Here is a 27,278-nt window from a genome sequence, read left to right as displayed (position 1 = left end):
TAGGAGCATTAAAGTCACACAGCACAGCGCAACGAGCTAGGAACCTCCCACCACTGTGGTGGCTATGAGTTCAAGTCCAGCTCATGGTCATAAGATAAGCAACTAATCTCTTTTTACTACGGTTTACGAAGCAATGTATTAGCAAGTGGAAAAACTCGTGGGATCATATCGATTGTACATGTACATATACAGAAGAACGGTAAAAGTTGTTCCCCTTGACGTCGGCTGCGGTTTGTAGCCCGGATGAAGAACATGTGACCAGTTATCTCTGCCGGAAGATCAACTTAACCAAGAACACGATCGGTGTCGAAAGAGAAGTTGTTCAAAACGGACAGTGCAATTAGATGACAATATGCCACCGATTTTAGGGTACTGGGCAATCAGAGGGGTAAGTGCACTTACTTCCGTGACTTTATGAAAGACGAACCGAAAAATGTGTTAGATGAAGATAATTCGGAGGTGCACATGTGAGAAATCTTGGAACTTTACCGGACTAAGGCCGTGCTTGTTACCTTCAGTGAGTTTAGTTTACCTGCAACTGTGCTTGGGAGTCAGTTTTATTGGGCCACACACAGCGGTACTGTTTCACTAGTGAACCGAGTTCAGTTAAAATAAACGTTAACTTAAGTCATTGTCAGGCGATAGTTTGACTTTGTTACGTAAGAAATAAAAATTATAAATTGATTTGAAATTATGACATGAAGTCAAAGGTCGCGTTGTGATTCTGGGTCCAGTCCTATTTTCAACCATTTCTGATATAATTTTACCACAGCCTAGGTACTAAATATGAAAAAAATGTTGAAAACAGACCTGAACGTTTAATTTAATTTTACTGTAGTTAATCCTGCTGTACGTATAGCTCAATGCTATCAGTCCATAGAATGTACAGGGCCATGAGGCAGGTTACAAGTAGGGCCTTTTGTTGTATTAAATGCTATAATCCCATGTTCGGTTTGGCTGCAGCTAATGGGAGACTCAACGAAAAGCTACACACGCGGTCCAAATGACTTTTGAACGCTTCGTTTCCCTCTGTGACATTATGATGTAATAACGGAAAGAACAAATGAGTTCACAACTTTGGACAGTCTTGATACAGGCGGGAAGGAGTTTTACGAGTTTCTCATTGATGCGAGCAGGTTTCAGTTTGTCAGGTGGCCTACATGTGTACACCTATACATTGTAGGGCATGCCTATCTGTTACAGGTACCACAAATGCCATTTATCTTATTTATCATGTATTATACTGTGCCATATCTAGTGATGATTGCACTGCAATGGAAATAACATCATATTCAAATGATATTGTTAAATGTTATTGCACTTTTGGTGGCCAGTTGTTCAAATTGGTGCTCTAAAGAAGTTTACGACAAGGCATATGGTAATCCAACATGTCCGCATTTTTGTTTTATTATGCTGATATAATTTTTAGAATATGAACATTATACTGATTTGTTTAATATTTCACACTCGCGTTTTAGACTCCTACTAATATTAGTAGTCCACATGTTCCAAGATCTCTTTGTACACAGAGCTGATTTTCACTTGATGGCCTATGGCTTAGTCTAGCGATGGCAATCTTAAATATTCATTTCATAGAAATTCTGCATTGCAAGTCATATTTCCACCCGCAGTAACTGGTAGGACAAACAGTGGAGAAACTGAAAATACCAAGTAGGAAGTGTTACCTGAAACCAGTACTTTGAAATGTTTGCTATTTTATTAGCCATAGGAAGTAGTTTAGCCTCAATCTTCAAAGGCCAGTGTCTGTGACTGGGAGTTAATTTGACCACAGCTACTCTGTCGTGGTGAATGTAGAAGTGCCCAGCCTGAAATTGCCTGCTATGGCACATCAACTCCTCACATGTTGTTCCCACCTCTCAAGACATGTGGCCCAGCCTCTCATGACATGTGACCCACATTCTCGTGAGATGTGGCCCACCCAGTTTTGATATTTGGCTCCCCCTATCATGATATATGGTCCAGCCTGTCATGATATATGTCCCACCCTCTCATTTGGCTTACCTTCTCCTGAAGTTTGGCCTACCCTGCCCTGGCATTTGGAGTACGCTCTTTTAGCACCAGTCATTTTGCTCACCCTCTCCTGTTATTTGGCCCAACCTCTTCTGACATTTGTCTTGGTCTCTACAGATATGTGGCCCATCCTCATGACATTTTACTCTTACTCTCCCTTGACATATGGCTTTCCGCTTACTGACATGCTGGTCCACACTTGTGTTGATATCTGGCCCACCATATGTTGATATTTGGCCCACCATATGTTGATATCTGGCCCACCATATGTTGATATCTGGCCCACCATATGTTGATATCTGGCCCACTGTTGAATGTTTTCTGGCTCATGGTAAGGCGATATGTTGCACTCATTTGGGGGGATATCTTGCCCAACTGATGATTCATTGTGATGTGGCCCATGTAGTGTCAACAATACTGCATCCTATGTCATCAAATGTTTCCTTGAAAAATGTGTGGGGTGACCATTGAGGATTGGACAATGGTTTAATTAAATATAATGTCATAAATCCAGGTTTCCTACATGCACTATGCCTACATGTGATTAGATGATAGGTGGATTTGGTTTTATTAATTATTTTGGCTTCTATATTTAGAGGACATGTGATTTTCTTTCTTAAGAAATTAGCATTTTAAAACTATATTTTGTCACTCTACATGACTTTTAACATCTTTTCTTTGTCATTGTTTAGTAATATGCCAGATTAGTTTGATACTGGTATTTTATGCAGCTGTAACCCCTGTTGTTGTTCGATTACAGTTGGCTCAGCCTATTCGACTGCTGTTAAATTATGTTGGAGAAGAATTTGAAGATGTGAAATATGAGCAAGGCGACCGTGAGTAACTTGTCATTACATAAATATATAGCCAGGGCATAATCCAGTCCTTCTCAGCGTCCGATTACCGGACGCTGCCGCTCCCTCAAAGTTCCCATTCCTGGGAACATCCCTTTGCTACAGTGGCGAAAGCAATGGATGCTTTTCAACTTCAGTTGTTTAGGTTTAAAGTTCGTAAATTTACTCAAATTTAATGTTGGATCAAGAATGAATATTTGACTTCAGTGTGAAAGAACTTGGTTATGAAAACAACAAAGTTTTTAAAGAGCATTTAAAATTTGAAATGTATGCCGTGAAGCAGGTGACGAAAATTGGACCCGCGATAATTTAATTAGCATTCCGATTTTGCAGGCCGGGAATTACTTTCAATTTACTTTACAAAAAAAAAAAAAAAAAAATGCCGACCGATTGACCCGACTTCAAAAAACAGGGTTTGTTACCCACAACAAACAACTTTTTAATGATGGCCTGGGGTAGCTATGATACAATGTGATGATCAGAGGCAGAGTTCTCCACATATCAGTAGGCCTAAATAAAAGCCATCCTTAGACTGAATTTTCGGGCTAGGTACCTGTTGTGGTGTGCACGTTGGGTGGAGGTCAACCATAGGAACCGAGGCCCTTGAAAATTATGAGAATCGAAATATTCAACAATGAGGTGCCCTTCACCGGTGGTTCCACCCTCTGCTCTTTTGAGGCCAGATTAGGCCCTGATACCACTTTTTACGATTTTTATACACGTATATGATTAAGCACATATTACTCCAGGATACTCCCAAGGTTCACTAAGTGATGATGATGAGAGTACCTGAAATTGTGATGTGTAGTTTTCTGTTATTGTGCTTAAAGCAGAAGACAGTGACTCAAAGCATTAGGCATATGTACCATATTTGTAGTTGAAGTACAAGCTACATGCATACTCTTTAAACTCTTGATTCTTTAAGCAAAAATCATTTGTTTTTTTTTCTGTTAGGCAAACATACATTTATGTATGAACAATCAAACTAGAAGGAAAAAGAGTAATGGGAAAGAAAAAGAGTAATGAGAAAGACAACTCAAAGGAGAACTCTAAATTTATTTATATTGCTATAATGTAAGCTATGTTGAGGTAAAGATAAATAATACCATTGAAAAAGCCCAGGTAAGCTTCTCAACTCTTTTAAACACATCTGGTACATCTAATACTAAAGACTGAACAAGCTTGGAGTGGGCTGTTGAGGCTGTAGTTACTGTATATTGGTACCCAGCATACCCAAGTCTCGCAGGGTTCTGTTTCCAGCACTGTATTAACTCGTGTTGTGGGGCTCTGATTTCTTACCTTGGGTTATTGGAAGTATCTGTATACCAAGGTACATAATACACCTGTGGATGTATAACTAGCTGGCTGTGGAGTTCTGTGATATAGTATAGTGTATATATGAAGGGAACAAACATGAGTGAAGAGACAATTTTTACTTACTCAGTTATATTTTACCAGTTTAAAATTTCTGAGACAGTTTAGTAGAAAATTTTCACTCTGGCATCTGATCATGGTGCACAGGGCTTTTCTACACTATCTGTAGTAGTAAAAGATTACAGAATAAGCCTGAAAGCCATTATGTATACATGTACGTATTGTTTCCCAAAGATCTGAGTTAAAATAATTTAAGTCATGTCCATCTTCAAGGTTAATGTATATATTTTCAAAGCTACTGTATTTTGCATTAAAATTTTACCTTTATAGTGATATTAAAGGCGAATCTCACAAAATAATACTTTTGGTGCTAAAATTTAAAAATTTCCAGCATGAACACAAGTTTTACATCTCCTTTCTATCATTAATAAAAGTCTCAGAATGATGCAAATAATGAGTAACGTAATGATATTCAAAATTTTAAATCAAATATTGTTAGTGAATTAACTCTGAATATCAATGAAAATGTTCAAGTAGGTAGCATAGTTATTTTGTGTCTGGTAGACTTAAACTTCCCAATATTTTTTTACAATATTAAACACTATTATTATTTTTACAATTGTGCAAATGTCTTTAATGATAAATTTAAATTTTCTAAAAATGAAATAATGTTAAACCTCGGAGTGACAAGATTACATCATTTGTTCTGCTTACAATGCAAAAAAGTAGACAGAAGATGGAACTTGTGGTTTTTGTTTTGTATAACATACTACCAGGCCAGTATGGACACACTCTATCATCTGTAGGACAGGTCATTCATCTGGCTGTATTTTTAGCATAGCTGACATGCTGAAGGTCTTGGCTACCTCTAGGGTATAACCCATAGTCTATCTATATCACAGGACCACTTAGGTTGCTAGCTGGTAGGTACCTGGTTTGGTACTCAGCTATACATGTAACACCTGGAGCAGTCTTAGATGTAAGCAGTGTTGGATCCAGAAAGTATGGATATCTGATTTTTTATAAGAATTAAAGCAAGCCACATTATATAGATGAAATGGGATAAATGAATCTTGAAATCACATTTCAGTTCATTCTGTAACAGTTCATGAGTTTGAAACTGAAATTAGAAAATGTAAATGTAGATCACCATTTGATGTGGGTTTTTTGGGGGTTTTTTTTTTTTGAGTTTCTGAATTAAAGAACTCTTCTGAAGACCAAACAAGACCCTGTAGCCAACTCCTCGTTCAGAAAATTTAGAACATTTCTTTAAACATTGTTGAAAAAAATTATCAAATACAGCAAAATATTATGTGCAATATACAAATTAAAAAACATTTCTTTTTTGAAAATCCATTTTAAAAATGTTCCCAGCACATTTTAAACTAACTGTTTGTAAGTGCTGAGACTTTTTTCCGCTTTGAATATGTTTCTTTGTTTTGTGGAAGAATAAAATTCAGTACATAGTTGAAGAGCAGCAACACAAGATAGCATTCTTGCTTCATTATGAGAATCTGTTAAAATGGAGCACAATTTGTAAAGGTGTACTGTAATTCTTTAACCTTTTCGCATGTTTCAAGGTGTTTATTCAAGCATATTCTGAAGGCATTATTCTGTGTTGACTGATAATATTGTGCTTTTTGTGAAGCCCTGAAACTGGGCAATACAACCAAAATTTTTTTTCTCCAAAATCAACTTACAGAGGTGCATAAATTGCATTGAAAGTTGCTCTTCCATATGCGAAAAGGTTTAGGAATTAGAGAGGTCACCAAAGAAATCTACCCCAGATGTTACCTGGTGTTATATCAGGAGGTTGAGTTATGTTAGAGTGAGTGAGAGTAACCCCCAGTCCCTGAAGCTTACTTGCTGTTGCCTGTGTAGTTCCTGCTGAGTGAGCTAACGTTGACTCATTGGCTCCATGCCTGCACTCTGTGGTGCTGCTTCAATGTACCAAATAGCAGCTGATTCATGAAAAACAGTTGTTTTTATCATTTTCAGCTCCACAGTACAGCAGAGAGGCTTGGAACAGTGTGAAGCCCACCCTTGGCTTGCCATTCCCAAATGTAAGTTCAAAGAACCTCTGGATTCCAAAGAGATAACGAATTGTGAACTTTGTGATTAATATGCAGCTACATGTATGTGTGAAAACATGTGCATGCTATGAATTTTGCCTGTTTCACTGCTTATTATGGTGTTATTCTGTGTTCAAAGATAAATTTCAAAGAAAGTTTCAGCGACATATCTGCATGTTGTTTGAAGTTATATACACACAATGTATATGTCAAAATATATTTATTAAAAACTTTCAAAGCCTAGAAGCCAAAAGTCCATTACCAGTTGCCATCACTTGATTGTGGTGTGAAATTAGCAAGGATAATTTAGTTAAATTAGTTGGTGTAAAATTAATGCTTCTGTCTGGGCTAGTTAGGAATTTGTTGTTATTTTGCTGTGGTATCTGTTACTATTTGTGAATATACGCACTCCTGTATATGGAAATGTACAAGAGGAAGGACTGCTTGTTGTCTGGGATTGTGGTTAACTTTTTCAGGCTCTATTGTATTAATGAAAAACTGTGTTGGTTGGTTTTGCCAATTTCATGGCTTCGTAAAAAGCATAATTTTATCAGCCTGCACAGAATAAGCTTAAATAAATGTCTCTCAAACATGCGAAAAGGTTGAAGAATTACAGTAATTTTGATCCGTTAATCCCAGATAACAAATATGGGGCCTGGTCTAGTTTAATGTGATACCCGGATGTTTCCGTTGTAAATATTAAGTCGAAAAAGACTGTTTTAGGCACATTTAGCTCTTTCATCCTTCTAAACTGCCCTTTGGGATGAAAATGGTGCATGCCCCCCCCCCCCCCCCCCCCCCACCACCACCACCACCACCAGTTAGATTAGGGTTTGAACATAAGATAATCTGTACATGCTTGATTTTGTCATCATCCTGAGTCATGACTGTGCTATGATTAATCACTAGGTTGTTGATCCAAGGATGTTGTTTAGGTTATTCATGGCAGGATGTGCAAACTCCCTCATGAAGAGCTAAAAAATCCACACTGGAATTTATCCATGGTAGTTAGTGATATGTATACTAGAATTAATGTGAGACTCACTGAATACGGGGAATACTGCCCGGATGTATTTACAAACTGTGAAGGAGCATTGGGATGCTAGAAACAGCAGCAGCAGCAGCAGAACTGGAAGACTGGATCACAAACTGCAGTCAGTCCCCTTTTTCCCTTCACAGCATCTGGGTAAGCCACAGTTTAGAGGATTGGGTCGTTCCTTGCAGTACAAATATAGACCATGATGCTGTTTGCAGAATGTGTAGGTACAGGAATGTATGCATAGTTGCTTGTTATATCAAGTCTTGCTTTTAACGATACTTTTGTTTCCATTTGCAGCTTCCATATTACATTGATGGTGATATGAAAATAACTCAGAGCAATGCTATTATGAGATACATTGGCCGAAAGCATAACATGTGTAAGTATGCTTACTGGGGTGGTAGGATTACTATGTTTTATGATTCATTTATGTAGTGTGGTGTACATGTATAACTAATTCACTACATGTAGTTGATGTTGTTTCTTTTTGTTGATTGAAACACTGCCTGCAAAGTTCATTCATGTAGAAAATGTTTATAAATATGTAGACCCTCTATTTGTTTATTTCTTCAATTAATAGGCGAAATGTTGAAAGTTTTATTGCTTTATTTGAATGTTACATTTTGTTTTCAGCAGCATCAACTGAACTCACTTACTTCATTGAGTCATGTATGGCTGTCAAATGTTGTACATTAATGGAGTATCAATAATAATAATAATAATTACATGTAATATTGCTTATTATTTTTGTTTGTAGTGGGCAGCAGTGAAAGAGAAAAGGTCCGTGTTGACATGATGGAAAACCAGGCCATGGATTTCCGTAACAACGTTGTTCGATTGTGTTACAACCCTGAATATGTAAGGCAGTAATATGCTTCTATACAAGGCTTCAGACAACTACCAACAAATTTTTTTTAATTAGATCGACAGGGTCATATGCAGCAGTAATACTATATGAAAGTACATGTGGAAACACTGCTACATAGGTGCACAAAATTTTGGCATTGTTTGGCAGTGACACAGTCTGTGTATGCATAAGCCAAGAGTACACTAGATGTGTTTTTCGGTCTAACAGGCGTATTTTGTGAGCATCTAAAAATCCGCCTAGTGTGTCCGTGCTGGCGACAGTGTGTTTCGCAGGAGATTTTGTCCTATTCGAAATTTGCTTGCATCAAACATGGCAGATACTAGCATAGTGTGTCTGCTCCAGTGAATTTCAGTGATCGAACTGACCAGTCAAACAACAGGGAATTATGTTGGCCTGTGACATGTTGTTTGTGTCATGTGATTTACTTGGTCACATGACATAGCCTACTGATCACTATCCTACTGACCACATAGCCTACTGACCACTAACAGAAAAAATCAATGATCAATACTGCTCATGGAATACCTGATTAACTAATTATTATTCCTCCTTTTATCCTACTGGCATACATGTATTTTGAATGATGGAATTTAGCCATGGATTTGTCTGTCTGTCTGTCTGTCATCATTATGTATCAGTGCATATTCCTGTCTCCGACATTTATGATTGGATTTTCATGAAGCTTTGTAGGCATTACAGAAATCATGTGAGGAGGTGCATGTGCTGTTTGTGTTGCGCAACATAAATTTTTCCAGAGTTAATGCCCTTACTACTTAAAGTACAGACTTGTAGATTGTGAATACTTGTTAGGGTTATATACTGATCTCGCAGCGCTGATATGGAGTACATCCAGTCGCTGATTTCCTCTTTTTGATCATAGCTATTTGGTTTATACATGTAAAACCATATGTGCTGAGCTTAACAAGATTTGTTGACATGCCCCATCATGCTTTCATATGTATAGCACACTTGAATGCTTAGTGGGTGGGTGGTTTAATACCACACCTTAAACCACCTTGTAATTAATTAAATCTGACAACTTAAGCCCATAATGCACATTATGCTGCACAGTGCATTCAGGTGTTGTCATTTTGCAATCAGTCTGATGAGCATAACAAGGACTGGCTCCTGATGGCCCGCTTTACTTGGTATTGGGTCTGTAAATATCGAAAACTGTTATTCATAGTATTCATTGACAAGCCTCTTAGAACATGCCTTCCATTTATTGGTAAAAGGTGTTAACTTCTTTTTTGCTCATTGCATCAGTGTTCTGAATAAAAATCTAAAGGGAAACAATTGAGTTTGCTTTCAGGGTATACGTGTCACCTGTACATAATTCATGTAAAGAAGTACCTGGAATGAAACTTATTTTCTCCTTTTTTTTTTTACAGGAAAAGCTCAAGGTTAACTATTTTAAGAATTTGCCACTTTTGTTGAAGCAATTTGAAGAGTTTCTTGGTGATGATCCATGGTTTGGTGGTAAGAATGTAAGTACTCTTCCACAGTTGCATATTTCTTTAAGCCGTGACTTATTTGAGAGACTTGAATATACAGTAGGTTCAAATTTATTACACTCAAATAGTAATAGGAGTGGGGAATATTGTACATTGTAAGATTGTCGCTTCTCTCTCCATTCATATATCTGTCTGTCTTTACATCACAGAACAGTTCTCCAGCAGTTCAGCTCATTGAATTAAAATTTGCTTGATGGAGATATCATGATAATTTACAGATGAAATTAGAGGTTCTTTCCTGGCCTTTTCATCCGTCTTTTTTTTACCAAGATCATGTGTCATATTCAATTAATAATTGCGATATGGTTCCACTATATGACAGATCAAGATGGAGTTTCGCGCTGTTTTGTTTTATTTTGGCCATTCTGACCTCCTTAGGTTTTGACATACTTTTTGACTGGTACCTGATTATTTTGACTATTCAGACTGGTTGGGGATGTGAATTATGTTTGTTGCATTTACTCTTTGTTGTTATGTAGAAATGCTGGGGAAATCAAAAAAAAAAAAATGATCACTAGACTATGTTGCTCAGTTTTTATGGTATTCTTTTTGGAAGAATGCCAGATATTTGGATCCCAAAATGTTTAAAGCTTGTGGATGATTTGTGTTGAGAAAGACAGAGCACAAAGGCTTATTTTACTAACACCTTATTATTTGCTGAGGAGAAGATACAAGAGTCAGATGTGGTGAGTGCTTAATATTTAATTTTACATCTCTGTTTTTTATTTGTTTGTTTAGATTACAATTGTGGACTTCCCAATGTATGAACTGTTTGACCAACATAAGCTGATGGAATCCACAAGCCTGGACAATTTCCCAAAGTTGTGCGCATTCATGAAGCGATTTGAGGAACTACCCAATATTAAGAAATATATGAGCTCTGACAAGTTCATGAGTCGACCTGTTAATAATAAGGTTGCACAGTTCAAGTAAGTTATCGGTTGCAGAAAGCATGCCCCCATCACCATAGCAATTTCCATCATGGAGACAACAACCCAAAGAGTTTCACTGCTTGCGAAGTTATGTGCCCCTGATTGTCTTGCGCATTCTTGCTTTGTGTATGACAGTAGGTGGTCTTAAAAAAGCTACCTTTTCTTTGCAAAAATTTCGTATTTTTACAGTAGGGAAAATTTGCGATACTAGTGTTCCACAGTAAAAGTTGTAATGATCTGTAGGTTCCTGTTTCAATATGCATGTATTTTATCAATGATACAAATTAAATGTTTCTACACATTCAAAATGTGACTCACAAAGTTTTCAAATTTACTATGCACTTAACAACCTTCTTAAAGATTAATTCATTGTAGAATTAAAATACATGTATGTAAAAGAATATGGTACATGTCAGGTAATGAATTTTGAAGATTAAACAAACGGAAAATTATTACTTTTTAAGAAAGTGAACCAAATGTGCAGAAAGAAAATAAATAGAAACAGGCTTCATTCTTTTTCCCACTTTTTGTATAATATTTTTGATATACCTGTCATGTTATACTTATTCATATTAATCACCTTTTAATGGTGAGGTATTGTTTTGCACATGTACTTTGACTGTAGATACATTTGTAACTCTTGCCTGGCGACCGGATCTGATGATGGATACATCACTAGGCTTTCGTTGGTGGTGTAGGCTTCTTGGCGAGATTTTCCACATATTTTTGGTGTCCAGAACTTTCAAGCTCATAAAATTATTGGGCGTACATGTATGAGTGTTATTTTCACTGGTTTCTGGTATGTGGATACATAATCACAAGAAAAAACATTGAGTTTGATAAACCTGTCTAGATAAAGAAAATTGATCAAATCAGAATGCTTTTGATCTTTTGATATTGAAAATATTTGTTTCCAGAAGAAAGACATTTGCATGAAAGTACCTGTAGTATATGCTGACATTTATTCCATGCTATTGTAGTCTTTTTGCTTGACAAAAAAATACTCCTTATTATGAACAAGCACAATTTTGGTGTGTAATACATTAGATTTCAGAGCAGGTAGAAAATGCCTACAAATGACTTTACCACATTCTAGTAATTTGAAGGAAGGAATGTCATGCCTGGTATAAAACTGTGGATCAGAGTGACGTCCCCTTTGTTACAGCATGTATTACATTGTTTGTTAGGATTGTGATAGATCAGAGTGACTCACCTTTTTGTTGCAGCTTGTATCACATTGTATTATATTATCTACCAGAATTTTACTTCAGATTGTGAGTAGTTTCAACAAAATCAAGCTAACCTTTATGAAGTAATGGTAAAAAAATAAAATGTTAATAGGTTCCATTGAACATGTGTACAGTCAGCTTTGAATGGTGTTTTTTCCCTAAGCTGCACTTCAGAATATTCGAAAACTTTTTTGTCAGTGTGATACCTAGAGGCTGTATTCTGCTTAAATCACAACTGTGACATCTCTGTTATATGTTTACCTATGTTGTGTCACGGAAGGAAATGTTGTGGACTAAATGTGCAATTCCAAACAGTGCCTATATTTAAACAATTTTTTGCCAAAATATGCCCACCTATTAATGGAGGGGGAGTTTTGCGGAAAAAAATGTTCATTTTCAAAAGGGTTAATGTTTAAGATATGATTGTTGGCCAGCACATCAAATGTCCATTGGAAACCACATACATGTATTGTGCCAAATATTTTTAAATCATAAACTGTAAACATTTGAAGATGAGAGACAACAGTCAAAAAGCAAAGCACTTTTCATAATTCCATTATATCCCCAGGACTATTATAGGCAGGACCAGTTCCCTTTGGCATGCCATTCATTTTACTCTACTCAAGCTTGAAAACATACTTTCTGATTCAAAAATTAAAGTTTTCTCCACTAATCCATTGAACAGAAATTTTTCAGCGTAAAAAATATTTCTTCAAATGAAAACAAAATTACCAAGTAAGTATGCCGCATTGACAAGATTTATAAAGTAATGCATGGTGTCCTAAAAGACATTATTGGTTGATAGTGGCCAGTGCTGTAGATAATAGTCCTATTTTCTGCAAGGCATTTCTTATTGTTCCTTCAGACTTAACACTGCTGATTATGTTTAGAAGGGCATGGACATTGTCTCATTATTCATTTACGTATACGTTTCCGTATTGTTGTTGTTGTCTAAGAGGTCTCTGTCCTGTATTTCTAGATGCAGTATTACAAGTTCAGCAAAGCCAGAACAGAATATATGATGTCTGCTTCGTGTTGTGACCCATGCTTTCATTCGTTGGACATTTTTTTTTGTTTAGTTGTTGTCTTTGAAAACAGTGATTGCAATAGCTGTTATTTTAGCCAAAGCATTCTCAGCTTTATTAAAGTTCACCATATTTTCTTTTTAATGTATGGATGCGTACTTTTGTTTCATGTAGGCTGACAGGAGGTTATAGAGATTTGCTTTTGGAACTACAATGCATTACAGCTATATTGTAGCATCTGTACACTTTCATACCATGCTTTTCTATACAAAATGGCTGGTCCTAAGAAGGATAGGAATGACGTACTCAGTTGACTAGTTCTTTAAGTGATATAAAAGCTATCCTTTGTTCAGTTTTGTTGACAAGTTTTATACCCTTTTTATTTTGTAAGTCTACAATTGTGATGTTTTGTAAAATGTGTATACATGTAGTGTTGCCTATACTGTAGTGTAACCCTTTGGCTTTGTCTTTACCTCATTAGTCATTTGTACATGGCAAAGTGTATATGCCATGAAGATTCTGTCCAAAAGGTATATGTACCACAATAGCTCTGCCGAAGTTCTCCGCAAATGCACTGAATACCTGTTTTGTTTTGTTTTGTTTTGATTTTGATTAAGTACATTCATGGTAAGAAGAAAAGTAATTTTCAAAGAGTGATTCACTTCTGGCTTACCTAGGGTTGGGATTAACATCCAGAATGAGATTGTTATCGCCATTCTTCTAAAGGGCATTTATCACAAGAATGTGAAATAAAGGTGATGCAATTATTGGTCTGATTTTTTGTGGTTATCTTAGTTACATTACAAGTAAGGTTGATAAAAGTGTGTGTTACACATGCTAGCCACTACCAGAGGCGTTGCATAGGAGGATCTTGTCGACCATCAGCCTACTTTAATATGTCGAGGTGTGTGTAATGATTTATGTTTCACTAAAAATGAGAGATGCATTCCTCTTAATGGCTAGCATTGAAGTTAAAGCGGCATATAAGCTTTTTTAAGAACCTGCCTGTGATGTAAACCGGTTTGGAAGTTCAGGAAAAATATTATGCATTTTTTTTACATTCATTTGGAGCTAATTCATAAATCCTGACCCTAATTAAATACAATAGACAGTTGTCGAACTGCCAAATGTTATATATTCTACCTTTAAGTTGAAACACATCTTCATTTGACATCTCTCCATATATCTGTGACTCTCAAAGAATAATATGCTTTTCCTTTTTACGTTCTGTTGTCTGGAAAATATTTGTGACATAACCTACATAGTGCATGCTTTAACAAGTGAGGTCTCACACCTCAAAAACTCGTGTGACGTCACAGTTGCTGTTGTGTAACAAGGGAGGTAATTCAGAGCAGACCTACTAGGAAAATTCATCTTTAACTTGCCAAAGGGTCAATGGTTTACACTGGGTACTACTGTTTCCTCCATCAATGAAAATGATGTCACCACATAAGTGAAAACTTCTTCTATGTGGCATTAAACAATAAAAATCGAGTTAATGAATCCATAAAATCAAACAGCTGTAAGTTTTAAAATTATTGATGATATGCTAGTCCTGTCCTGGATTCATCTTCAAACATTCACATAACTGAAAATAATTCACAGGATGGAATAATTCTACCAAATTTCTTGAAAATCTATCCACACTTTTAGGTCTTGCATTCACAAGGTCTTATTTTATTCACCTTCAAATTTCTATCTTCAAACACTGATATGTTGGAAAATAAATCACAGAATGGATGAAACAGCTTGTTCTCATTTACACATACAAATACCTATCTGGCAAGCTTCATGAAAACTGAGAGAGGAGTTGCCATGACAAAATCAAACTGACAGTTCAAGGAACATGCGTAAGGGCAGAGGTAATCGTTATTTCCTGCGTTACCTTTAATGAGCTAATGAGCTAAAAGAAATGACGCACACACAAACACAAACACCACTGTGTCAGAGTGTGGAGGTCTAATGCCTGTGTATAGAAACATTTATTACCAAAGCATTGTTGAAGCATTGCTATCAGGCAATTTACCGTTTCTGTAAGTTCAGAATCCTTTTTTTTCAATGAAACTTTGCAGGTAGGGAAATTAGCAGATCATTAAGAGCTTGTGCTTTGAAGATAATGAAAGGAATGTTACAAATGAAGAACAAACTATTTTTTGTCTGGTAATAATTGATTTATAAAATAACAAAAGAGTATGAAAACCATGATATTTCCATAAACATTTATTCATGAAACTGTTCAGTATATACACACATAGTGCAGCCAAGAAAATAGAGACCCAACAACACTACAGTGGGTGCTGTACAAAAGCCAGAACCAGTATGTACATATAGCTTGTGCTACTGCAAGCTGCAAGACGGAGACAAAAAACACAACTTACATATTCATACATCAAATAGTATATACACTGTACATGTATGCTTACTGTGCTTGCTTGTTAGTCTTTGTTTTTCTTTTTTAGTTGATTTCAATTTTTCTGAATAAATCCTCAGTAGTAAAAATGAAGATACATGTATTTTATTTATTTGTTTGATTGCTGTTTTACGCCGTACTCAAGAATCTTTCGCTTATACAACAGAAGCCAGCATTATGGTGGGAGGAAACCGGGCACAGGCCAGGGAAAACCCACGACTATCCACTGGTTCTTGGCAGACCTTCCAGAATACGGCTGGAGAGCAAGCCAGCATGAGCTGGACTTGAACTCACAGCGACCGCATTGGTGAGAGGCTCCTGGGTCATTGTGCTACGCTAAAGCGCTAACCAACTGAGCCACGGAGACCCCAAAGTACTTGTATAAGATGTCCATTATATATTTATTTCATCACTTCAATTTTGTTTTCACTTCTACAAATGTTGTCAGATCTTGGGCTGAACCAGTCCAATGAATTCCATGTACCTGAAAGATGTTTGAAACATAGCGCTAATGACCAGTCAACATGAGAAATGTTGCAAAGTACAAAAATTATAACCATTTACAATGGAAAGTCTCTGTAATATGTCTCAGAAAGCAGCCCCTGGTCTTTAAACACTAGTAGAAATGGATCCAGGTGAAAGTTTAGTTCATACCCCTGTGATTAAATTTGTTTTAGTGTATGTCTATTGTACATGTATAAATCAATTCATAATATCCTGCTAATCCCTAGTTCATCGGACTAAAAATTTAAATTTTAAATAATAAACCTGCCAACTACATGCGTTTTCAAAAATTTACTAAAAATGTACAATACATGTATGTCCTCTTGCAATACTGCATCTGACTGTCAGCACAACCTGTATACAATACACTACAGTAAAACTTTAAATACCATACATACAGACTTACACAGAACTATTCTATATATATATGTGTGTATATATATATGTATAAATATACCACTGGTCCCTGCACATGTAGCTTGGATCCAACTTCACACACATTACCACAACACTAACACTCTTAGTTTGTGAATAGCATAGACATATTGCAAAGAAAAAGCTGAGAAAAGTTTGGAAATAATCCTGATATATTTATGTCACTTCTTTGTCTCCTTAGCAAAATAAAATGGTCATTTCCATTGATTACATATCACAATGTGCCATATTACTAGTCATAAGCTTTATTACATCACATTTGTCAGTTTTCCATATTTTAGTCTGTTATCTTTCTCATGGGTATTCTTATACTCTATGAAATAAAAAACAATGGTAGAAATAAATACAAGAACCTGGGTAAATCAAGTTTGATCAACACTAAACCTCAAATTAGTTTCATTTCATATGAGCAAGGGTGTTAACAACATCCATGTCGGCATTCAAACATCCAAGATAAAAACCATTACAGGGCTAGGCAGAAAATGCTTATTTAACTTTAGAATGACTTAGTATGTTTTCTCTTTCTACATACCATCTAGAACTACATACCATCTAACTATATTGTTAATATAAATGACATAGGATTTCCAACATCTCCCTACGATTTCAATTATACAAGATGGCAACGGTTTTTGACACAAATTACAGGTAATATTAGATTAACATACACTATTTTCATACTGAAAGGCTTGCAATGGATGGCATATAGTTCAAGCTAATCAAACAGACACAGTGATTATTTCCTTTTCGAGTGAACTGCTTGTAGCCTGTATTGATTACACCTTAAGGTACTAGTACACACTCATAAAAAAAATACTGATGCCCAGATTCTTAAACTGAATTATTGTTTGTAATACAGCATGTCTTTAAATAACAATCTATTTCAGGCCAACTTCTGAGCCTCAGAAAGACTGCAGACATGTTGATAACTGAAATCCAATCCTAAAAAAAAAATATTACAAAATGGTGTACGCACAAATATGCTAGAAAATACCCCCTCCCCCCACCAAAATAAGGACACAAGAGTAATGCAAAGAAAACTGTCTTGATATGATACAAGTACCAGAAAAAAGCATCTAAACATATAATACACCTTGCCTTTGCCAGGTGTATTAGCAGGTAAACACAGTAATAGCTTTAGTCTAGATTTGAATTTCATTTGTTGTGAAATTGTAATACATCAAGAGTGGTATTAAGATTTAAGCCTGGATTAATTTTTATTACACTTTCAAACAACCCGCCCCAGTGCTTCCTGCTATCACAAATGATAAGCACCATGTAGTGCAAAAAGTTACTCTGGACACTAATACTAGATCAAGATTAGACAAAATTGGACATTCAGCAAGAAGGAAATCTACATTCTTACAGACAGATGCTTCACTGCAACACACTAAAACTTTTTTTTTTTAACAATTCATATAATAAGGAACAATAAATAATTCATTATCAAATCTTGTCTTTTTTATCCTCTTTTAGATTTGTAAACATTGTGAAGCACTTCTGTCTTTCTGAGATCCATGGTGTAAGAATGAAATCAAAAGCGTGCAATTGGGGTTGAGGGGGGACTAAGGCAAATGTGTACGTGGAGAGAGGGTGGTGATAGAGGGTTTTGACGTGTGTGTGTGTGCTCGGGGATGAGGGGTCCAAATGTGCAGATATCACTTGTTAAAATTCCGATAGGACATCTTGATACTTTCAAATACACTGATTAATCTTGATCCCAATTAATCCAAGGAGACAGAAACACATGCTGGAAGACAGATATTTAGTTTTCAGAAGTTAAAAGCAAAAAGCATTGACACTGACAGTGATATCCAAGGTAAAAGGTTAACTTTCATAAGGATAAAGAATTGTCACTGATTGGTGTAAAAGATAAATATATCTCGGATGAGACTATTATATACAAAATACACCCGAATCACAGGTAAGCTAAAGTGTAGGTATTAGTTTTTAACCCTGGAATTTCCAGTCAGTAAATTAGCATTGATTCTGCATCCCTTTGTAGAGGGTCTAAGCATGATGTCAATTAGATGTGACAACCACAACTGCAAACCATGTTACCTGATTACAACACTGCTTAGCAAGAAGTATAGTTTCCACTAGATGCAGATTATCTCATGTGGAAAATGTGGTACAACCTCCCCAAAACTCTAATATTTTGCACACCAACATATTTGCTAACATCAGAAGTGCACAGATTATAAGCATAATTTAATCCATAGCACCAAATTTATTCCCCTAAAATGGGTCATAAAAATTACTGAAGTAGATTAATAGGTGGAGGTAAATTTAAGCATACCAATAAGACTGATAAAAGTTTTCTGTTCAGTAACATAAAGTGCACACTTGTGAAAGAGACTATTCCATATGCTAAAACTGTTCATTTTATCATTTTAACATTAAAAATGTTGCTTCTAATGCTACTTGAGACAATAACATCAGTTTTCAGGCTAATACCAGTTATAAACACACTACTTGTACCTGGAATGAACATCACTTGATGGTCCTTCTATTACTATCATGGCAGGTAAGATTAATTTTAAAAGAAGGAGGGACATCAACTTCTTACGTCATATAAATGGATTTCCAACTGTGTCTTTCCACAGACTTGTGACCTACAGAGTCACTGGCGACATCTTGAGGCAAGAAAATACAAGCCAGACAAAAAAACTGTCATTTACTATATTACACAGTCATGTTGTATGTTATTATTAAGGAAGCTTGGAAAGAAGAGGCAATCACCTGTGACCTGCTGTTCTGTGTGAACAAGGAAGTAAGATTCTGGCCAGGAGTTGTCTTCCATGTGTTAGCTTCCACAGCAAGGCCATCCCATTCCAACAGACTTCGTGTTGAGGTTGATACTACCAGTGTTGCTATTGTCCAAACCAGAATCCCCACCATGAATTCTCTTCAGCTCCTGACAACCAAACATGAATATTACATTACTGGCTCTTTAAACAGGTCCACTAAGCCACATTCGCTTCAAGTCTTGTATCACAGTGATCTGTCCAACCATTTTTATGTACACATTATACCGACAGTCAAGTACAATGTACCCATGTTGTAAGAAGGGAGGGGCAGATAACTGATACAAGGGCCTGTGCGCTAAGCTACATGAATCTCATAACTTCTATCTGAAACTGTATTTCCTTTTTAGCTTACTCCTTTCAACGGTACCATAAATATTTCCTTCCTAAAACCTCATACTCCACGTCAAAGCCATTTGTCTGTTTATTTCATTAGGCTTAACAGCAAAGTTAGGAATACTCAATTGATGGGTGAAGGAAATCATCAAATTGTCAATTCAGTTGCCCGTGACAATATACAGCAAAAGGCGGGTATGAGCATGGGACATTACTGGCTAATGGCCTGTCCTATGCTCTTAGAGTGAGGTCTGAAGACAACCGATTCAGCAAGGTACATGCACTAAGATATCTGTACTCTGGTATCATCCACTCATAACACTAACCACCATTGCATAAGGAAAAACTTGTTGAGAACTGTGTTAAGTAAAAATCAAACACATGTATGTAAATAAATATCAAATAAATAACAAAGACATATAATTATTTATCTGATTGTCGTTTGATGTCATACTCAAGAATTTTTCACTTATACAATGGAGGTGAGTAATACATATCAAAGAATTCTTAATGACTAGAGAGAACAACCGACTTGTGGCAAGTTACCACGTGATATTAAGATATGCATAACATCTTAGTGAATGTCAAGTAACACTAGACTGCTCAGTCAGCCACATGAAAGTCGTCAATAACTTATTGTCACCAAGTCCCCCAAACCAGTGAGAGACGGGAAATCCATTACCAGTTTTGAACGCGCACCTTGTGAGTCTCGGGGACCAAAAAGCTTTAACTTTTAACCACTAGCAAGTACCAACCTTGGCCATTTTCAGGAAAGCTTCATCAATATTTGTGTTGTCCTTTGCACTGGTCTCTAACATATCCATCATACCCTGTTGTTGTGCGAAGGCATGAGCATCTGCCACATTCACCTCTCGCATCTCCTCTAGGTCTTTTTTATTTCCTGAAATCATTGAAAAATGCTAACACACATGTATATATTAATCTTTGCATTTGAAGGGTCATAACCACTTAATATGTAAAATTTGCAATCTCTACTACAGAAAGAAATTTTTACAATGCTTGGCATATGCTTTTATGCTGTTATGATGTTATAAATATCCCGAGTATGACAACAGCAGCTTTCAGTTCTGACATTCATAGAAAATATGCATTTACAAATTTTACTTATAAATACATGTTGAGATCGTCTGTGATGGCTTCAAGATGTGAAAATAACATGACGAGAATGTACGGAAATGCCATGCTTTATGTACTTAAGGCAAACATTTTGTTATTACAGGGTATATCTTCTACAAACTTCCAAACAATATCTCCCTGAGCCATCCACAGACTAAACCATCTAATGGCCGACAGATAAAATATAAATACCTTGTGGTTAAATGATAAAAACAAAAATTACCAAAAGCCTAGCTTACCTACAAGCAGTTGGACCACATTACTACCAGCATATTTCTTTACATCTTCGAGCCATCGAGGTAGACTTTCAAATGTCATCTTCTTAGTTATGTCATAAGCTACAATGACTCCATTGGCACTTCTGTAGTAGCTCTGTGTGATAGTTCTAAATCGTTCTTGTCCAGCTGTATCCCAGATCTGAAGCTAAAGAGGAGAAACACACAAAAATACAAAGAGAACTGACAAAACTGAATGACTCATCAGCATCAAAAACACAAGCCTTGCTTGTGTGCTAAGACTTAAATTATATACATGCAATACTGGAACTCAACACTTTCCTATTTGCCACATGAAAGCAAAATGAAAGGCAAGCAATATTTTAAAAAATAACTTTGCTTTACTTCACTGTCCATTCATCGCTACAGGTGATTTCACAGGCTATGAGTATCACAACAATCTATGTTAGGTATGGACAAAAGTTTTACATCCAATTTAAAATCGTAATTTCTTGGTGTATTTGTTATATAAAATATTATTTTGAAACCAGACATGTTGTACTGCTGCATACATGTACATGCATATTTAACTAGGTGAGGAATACAAACTATTTCAAAGGGCAAGCATTTTTCAGAAATTACTTGATTTTATGTCAAGTCAACTTTTAGGAGGGCGATTTTTGAAAATCATCTGCTCTCCACTTAGCTATCTCAAAAGGGTAAGTTCCATCAATGATATGCATATACAAGTATGGGGTACATAATGTATGCGCACCTCTTAACCATAAGAGATACATATGCACTTTATACTTGCCACTCTCAACACAAATGCCAACCAAACAGTTTTGAAACTATTTGGATTATAGTATTTCAATAGCTGAACTGCTAACTGTCACTTAATTACTTTTACATAAGCCTCTGTTAAAACACTAGTACAATATGCATCGAAACACCAATGCTGGCATACAAGTGTCCTTACATAAGCCCATGTTAAAACAGTGGGACAATTTGCATATATGACACAATATATTAAAGACTAAACCCAAGCTGAGCATAATCATAAACTGGAAACGAGTGAAAACAATCTCAGATCTTCAAATATGCATGTAGAATCAATCGATTTAAATTGCACTACATGTATCGATGTAATACAGACATCAAAACTAAGTAACCTCATGTGATGTCTGGATCTCACTGCAACACTGACTGGTAATTTGGCAACCAAAGAAACAGCCATTGCATCTGACGGTATCACTATCACTGTCATGCTATTGAACGTCAAACCTCACTTTCATTACTATGACATCCATGTCTTTGTCAGACACCTAAATTCAAAAACGAATTGAACGAATACATTCAATTGTCAATACCAGATTATTTCATAAGCTGATCCGAAAGAGAAAGAAGTTGCAATGATGAACGTGCCTTTACTAGTTTTCCATCTATAGTTAACGTTTTCATCGTGAAATCAACGCCAATCGTGCTGCCGTGCTTCTCGACATAAGTGCCAGACTTGAACCGCTGGACGACACAGGTTTTCCCGACACCAGCATCGCCGATGAGAACGATTTTAAACAGGAAATCAAAGGAATCATCCCCGTCTAAAGCTGAAGAGTGATACGTGGCCATTTTGACAGATTTAAAACTGGACAGCTCTGATCTAAGTCTACGTTACATGTGTACTAAATTACACATCAAAACAAGGCCTATTCGTCATCCAACCATCAGAGCGGAAGTGACGTTTCAAGCGGAAGCTGGTCAAAGTCGAAAGGCAAAATGAAAAAAAAAATCCCAGTTTTCGTTGGCGTACGTTTTCTGCAATACCCTCTGTCACAAATATTTAAACATAATATATATTGTGATACGTATGTGGAAGAAGTACTATTGCATCCCCATATGTGGCTGAAGTGGTTGAAAAATAACACAATAAAGTTGTTTTCCTTTTTTTCATAGCCAAACTTTATAATCGAAACTGGCTTAACTCCCCTTAGAGCGCTAAAAAAAAATAAATGAATAAATAAATATATAAAAATAATTGAGGGAAATCTCTAGGCCACGACATACGGAGCAGTAAAAGGGACATGGCGGTTTTCTTTTTCTTTTTCTTTTTTTTTTCACCAGGTACGTTTTTTTTTATATTTTTTCCACTTTTGCTGGTTTTTATTTTTTTTAAGTAGACGAATAAAAAAAAAGAAAGAAAACCTCCCGGAAAACGATCTCGGGCCCGGAGACAATGAGCCAGACGGATTACAACTTGGTTCGTGGTTTCATCTAAATCGCGATAGCCCCCCCTTACTTGTGGTCAGACGCTTGGCTGGTTAACTCGGGGCCTAACTTAGTTATCTCGAACCGCGAGATAATCATCCAATGACAGTGTCACATACAGAAGTGCCTCAACAAAAGCGCGAAGCAAAACGTAATCCGACTCTTTCCGAGTCTTTAATTTTTTTTTTTTTCGTCTGCTTAAAAAAAGCCGATCACTTTTTCTGGGAGTTTCTCTGTTTATTTCCGTCTGCTTCCAAAAAAAAAAAAATAATAATAATAAAAAATGAAAAACACCCACCTGATCTCCTTTTCTGTGAGTTTTTCTTTCTTTCCCGTCTGAAAGACTCCAACTGAGACAGTCAAAAAATGAGGAACGTATACTTGAAAAAAGAAAACCACCTGTCCCTTTTACAACTCTGTATGTCGTGGCTTAGAAATATCCCTCAATTATTTTTATTTATTTATTTATTTATTTATTCATTTATTTATTTATGTATTCGCCATTTTGGCTTATTGTTTTAAATTGAAATTTCAACCTAGTGAAAATTCAGTTGTCTCCACCCAACTTCACCCTATAGCACCTTAAGGTGGAATTTGATTTCCATCCAGATGTTCTCGTCCGGAGGAAGCTAGTTATGTCGTCAGTCTTTATTCATGTAACTGTGCATGTTGTCGATGAATTTATAGGGTCTTTAACATTCAGAGAGTCAGTCCATCATGGCGAGCATCACACAGACCAATTGTGGTAAACGTTTTTGTTTCTTCTTTTCCATTAACTACACTAGCGATGTGAAATCAAGAAGGACGCCAGGCAAAAGAAAGCTGAAAATGAATACATGTATATAGTACCGATAAAACTTAAAACATAACTCATTTGACAAAACAAATCCTCTAAATAAATTGCTCCATCATACGGAATAAAATGATGAAATGTGGGATCCTCGCATCACGTTGAAATGGAACGTTTTGTTACAAGCTTTGTAGGTAGTGCAAGCATGTATTGTGTTAATAATATTGAAGTTGAGGCATCACCACTTAAATCTAAAAGGTTTCACAATATATATATATATATATATATATATATATATATATATATATATATATATATATATATATATATATATATATATATAAAGTGACCCCGGCACGAGGATAGAAAGCTTGTGAAACCTTTTACATTCAGGCCTACGTGGTGATGCCTCGACTTCATTGTTATTACTACTCAACCCACGTACATGTAAGTAATGTATTGTGCTGTTATCCAATTAGTAGCCTAGCTAGAACGTATCATGTGATGGGCATGATTTCACAAGTGATTATGACGTCACTGACGCGACATAGTGACCATTACTCGCTGTGTCATGTTGCACGGACATGTAGGAAACAAATTAAGGTAACTTCTATAGAAATGAATGCCTTTTTTTTCCTTGATTCTTACCATTCCATATTCTCATTCATTTAATTTATATTAAATATTTATTATTAATTTATTATTATATTTATATATTTAATTTATACGAAAAGATTGCCTATTTTATTTCTCTTCAAGCAGCCTACCAAAAGTTTAAAGAGGGAATTAGGCCTGTATATGAGTAGTTACTTCCTTAACAGCTCTAAAGCAACCTTTTGCATACAAGAGTGAATGATTTGTTTCTTGCTCTTGGTTGATCGCTTATTCATTGTTTTTCTTTATTTCTCTGCTATTGTTTGTACATTATAGTTCTCACTAACATGATTTGTATATAGAGATTATCTTTTTTTTCTGAGCATCTGTTACGAGATAGCAAGAAGCCCTATCATATTTACAAATTTAGTCAAGGCATCTGCTTTCTTTTTATTACAACTTTTTCCTTTTCGTTGTTAATATGACAATGTCTTCAGCTAGGGTTGGTTGATTTGTTGTTTTGTTTTTCTTTACTTATGTCCCCTTCTTAATTTGTTGATTGCTTTTCTTACAACTTTATTCCTTTATTCTTCGTCTAAGTTTACCAGCATATGTTTTTCTTATATATATTTTAGGAAAACCCACAAGTGCTAAAATTACCACTTTAACACGGAGTACACAGATGTTTTGCTCGCTCATACAACTTTTGCTGTGTTTTCTTTAAGTGCTTTTGACACTGTTTGCTGTTTTTCTGTTGTTTTATTTTAAATCTACGCCCCAGTTTTTCACATATATCTGAAAGAAAGCAAGAAACAAAGAATAGAATTATAGCTTGCCTTTTCCTATAACTTTGTTTCTTGTTGCTGTTGAAAGAATTGTCCAATTCTCCCTGTCTTGTATTTCTTTGGATTTCTTCTGTTTTAAAGAGAGAACATGTTCATATTTACATTCTGGTGTTTTTACTAATATTTATACACAGATACTCACAAATGAATACTTTCTTACTATATTGCTTGTCTGAAGATAAAGTACGAACGAAAATTACCACTGTAGCCACAATCAAGGGTGGATGATTTGTTGCTTGCCTATTCTTGAATCATGGTATTATATCTTTTGCTGATGATAATATTTGTTAATTCTCAAAGCTTATATACTTTCTTGTTTTTGTTCCTACTAATGCTTGTAATTTTCTTTATATATTTTTAACAAGAAACAAGTACCCAAAATTGCCATTTTATCCACGAGTGGATTATTTGTTTGTTACTTTATCAAGTAACTTTCTTCGTTGTACTGTTGATGCTAATGTCTAATTCACTCAACTTCCTTTTTTCTGTTTTGAAGAAGACCAAGTTCCAAAATGACCACTTTACCCAGGAGTGAATTATTTGTTGCTCGCTTCTTCTTGCAATCATGCTGTTCTTCCTCATACCTTAAATGCTTTCTTTCATGTAGAATGGTCCAAATTCTCCCAGATTGTATCAGTTTTGATTTTCCTGCATTTATAGTGGAAAACAAGATCCAAAATTACCATTTTTCCACGCATATGATAAATTTTTTGCTTTTATGTTTGTTTTGACGCTTTCACTAACATTCCGTACACAGATAATCACAAGGTGTAATTTCTTCCTTTATTGCTTATCATGAGAAACAGCAAGTACCAAAATTACCATCTAACCAGCGGTGGACAATGTGTTGCTTGTTTTTCCTGGAATTTTCTCATTTCTTGTTTTTGTTACTAATGTCTAATTCTTGCAGCTTGTTTCTTCTGTTTTGAGGGAAAAAGCCAAAAAATTATCATTTTCGCCACGGATATATGATGTCCTGTTTGATCTTCATCTAAATGCTCAGATTTTCGTGTTTTCATTAATATTTTGTCTACAGATAATCATAAAGGCATACTTTCGTCATTTCTTGCTTATCTGAAGAAAAAGTAAGTACCAAAATTACCACTAGCCACAGATACTCTCAAAAGCATACTTTTTCCTCTAGTGCTTATATCTTAAGAGAAAAGCAGCTACCAAATTTACCTCATTAGTCAGAGGAGAATTATTTTTGGCTTTTTCTGGTAATCATGAGACCATTCTATTTCTTGATGGTACTTTAATTATCACACATTCTTTTCCAGACTGGCTGATAACATTGTCTAATTCTCCCGCCTTTTTTAAAGACCAAGCATCCAAAATAACCACTTTAGTCGTGTGAATGATTTGTTGTTTGTTGTTTTTTTTTTTTCCCTACAGTCATCCGGCATGTATTTCTTTTTGCCTTTTAGTGTTGTTTAATTTACTTAGTTTGCCTACTTTCTTTCTTGTCGCTGTCTATAACACTGCCTTATTCTCCATGATTGTACTTTTTCTGTTAATATTTTGGGGGAAACAAGTTCCAAATTACTACTTAATTAAGGGTGTGTCATTCGTTGCTTTCTTGAAAACTTTTTTTTTTCTGCCTCTTGGTTGTTAACTTCTATTTATTTATCTATTTGATTTGTTTTACGCCTGTATTCAAGAATATCTCACTTATACGACAGCGACCAGCATGGGCGATTTGTTGCTTGCTTTTTTCTTTTGACTGTTTTCCTTTTCGTTGTTCATACTAATTTCTAATTCTCCCAGCTTGTATTTGTTTCGTCTGTTTTGAGGGAGAACACTTTCCGAAAATTGCCCCGTTTGCCATGGATATATGCTTCTTGTCTTTTTTGCTTTTCACCTTTATGTTTACATTTTGATGTTTTTGATAATATTTTGTACGAAGATAATAACAAAGTCAACCTTTCTTCCTAAAATTGCTTGTCTGAAGATAAAGTAATAACCAAAATCACAACTTTAGCCAAGGATGGATGATTTGTTG

The 27,278-nt window shown here is 35.7% G+C and overlaps 2 protein-coding genes across 3 annotated transcripts; one reads left to right on the top strand and one right to left on the bottom strand.

Annotated features, from left to right (window-relative positions):
- The first annotated feature begins 267 nt into the window (after positions 1-267).
- LOC135471849 (glutathione S-transferase Mu 4-like) lies at positions 268-13,705 on the top strand. 2 transcript variants are annotated; one of them, XM_064751248.1, is made up of 8 exons: positions 268-388; positions 2,792-2,867; positions 6,258-6,322; positions 7,668-7,749; positions 8,128-8,228; positions 9,630-9,725; positions 10,491-10,681; positions 12,893-13,705. In XM_064751248.1, the coding sequence occupies exons 1-8, from the start codon at positions 353-355 to the stop codon at positions 12,933-12,935; spliced, it is 690 nt and encodes a 229-aa protein (XP_064607318.1). In that variant the 5' UTR covers positions 268-352; the 3' UTR covers positions 12,936-13,705. The 2 variants fall into 2 exon arrangements, with proteins under 2 accessions (XP_064607318.1, XP_064607319.1); XM_064751249.1 differs by lacking the exons at positions 268-388; positions 2,792-2,867; positions 6,258-6,322 and adding an exon at positions 7,309-7,517.
- Positions 13,706-15,135: 1,430 nt separating this feature from the next.
- Positions 15,136-22,500, bottom strand: LOC135470496 (ras-related protein Rab-43-like). The gene is made up of 4 exons (XM_064749475.1): positions 22,208-22,500; positions 20,807-20,990; positions 20,186-20,331; positions 15,136-19,204 (listed from the first exon to the last, which is right to left on the bottom strand). Exons 1-4 carry the CDS (start codon positions 22,409-22,411, stop codon positions 19,094-19,096), a joined length of 645 nt encoding a protein of 214 aa, XP_064605545.1. The 5' UTR covers positions 22,412-22,500; the 3' UTR covers positions 15,136-19,093.
- Between the last annotated feature and the right edge of the window lie 4,778 nt (positions 22,501-27,278).

This window comes from Liolophura sinensis, chromosome 7, assembly GCF_032854445.1.
Source record: "Liolophura sinensis isolate JHLJ2023 chromosome 7, CUHK_Ljap_v2, whole genome shotgun sequence".
NCBI classification, from domain to species: Eukaryota; Metazoa; Mollusca; class Polyplacophora; order Chitonida; family Chitonidae; genus Liolophura; species Liolophura sinensis.
Note: the sequence above shows the minus strand (reverse complement) of the source record. Positions and strands in the feature narration are given on the sequence as shown.

Excerpts from the sequence above, each read along its gene's own strand:
- LOC135471849 (XM_064751248.1), top strand. The coding sequence starts at position 353 with ATGCCACCGATTTTAGGGTACTGGGCAATCAGAGGG. Across the intron at positions 389-2,791 it reads GGTACTGGGCAATCAGAGGG|TTGGCTCAGCCTATTCGACT; the intron begins GTAAGTGCACTT and ends GTTCGATTACAG. Across the intron at positions 6,323-7,667 it reads TTGGCTTGCCATTCCCAAAT|CTTCCATATTACATTGATGG; the intron begins GTAAGTTCAAAG and ends TTCCATTTGCAG.
- LOC135470496 (XM_064749475.1), bottom strand. The coding sequence starts at position 22,411 with ATGGCCACGTATCACTCTTCAGCTTTAGACGGGGATGATTCCTTTGAT. Across the intron at positions 20,332-20,806 it reads TGTGGTCCAACTGCTTGTAG|GAAATAAAAAAGACCTAGAG; the intron begins GTAAGCTAGGCT and ends CAATGATTTCAG. Across the intron at positions 19,205-20,185 it reads CTTTCCTGAAAATGGCCAAG|GAGCTGAAGAGAATTCATGG; the intron begins GTTGGTACTTGC and ends TTTGGTTGTCAG.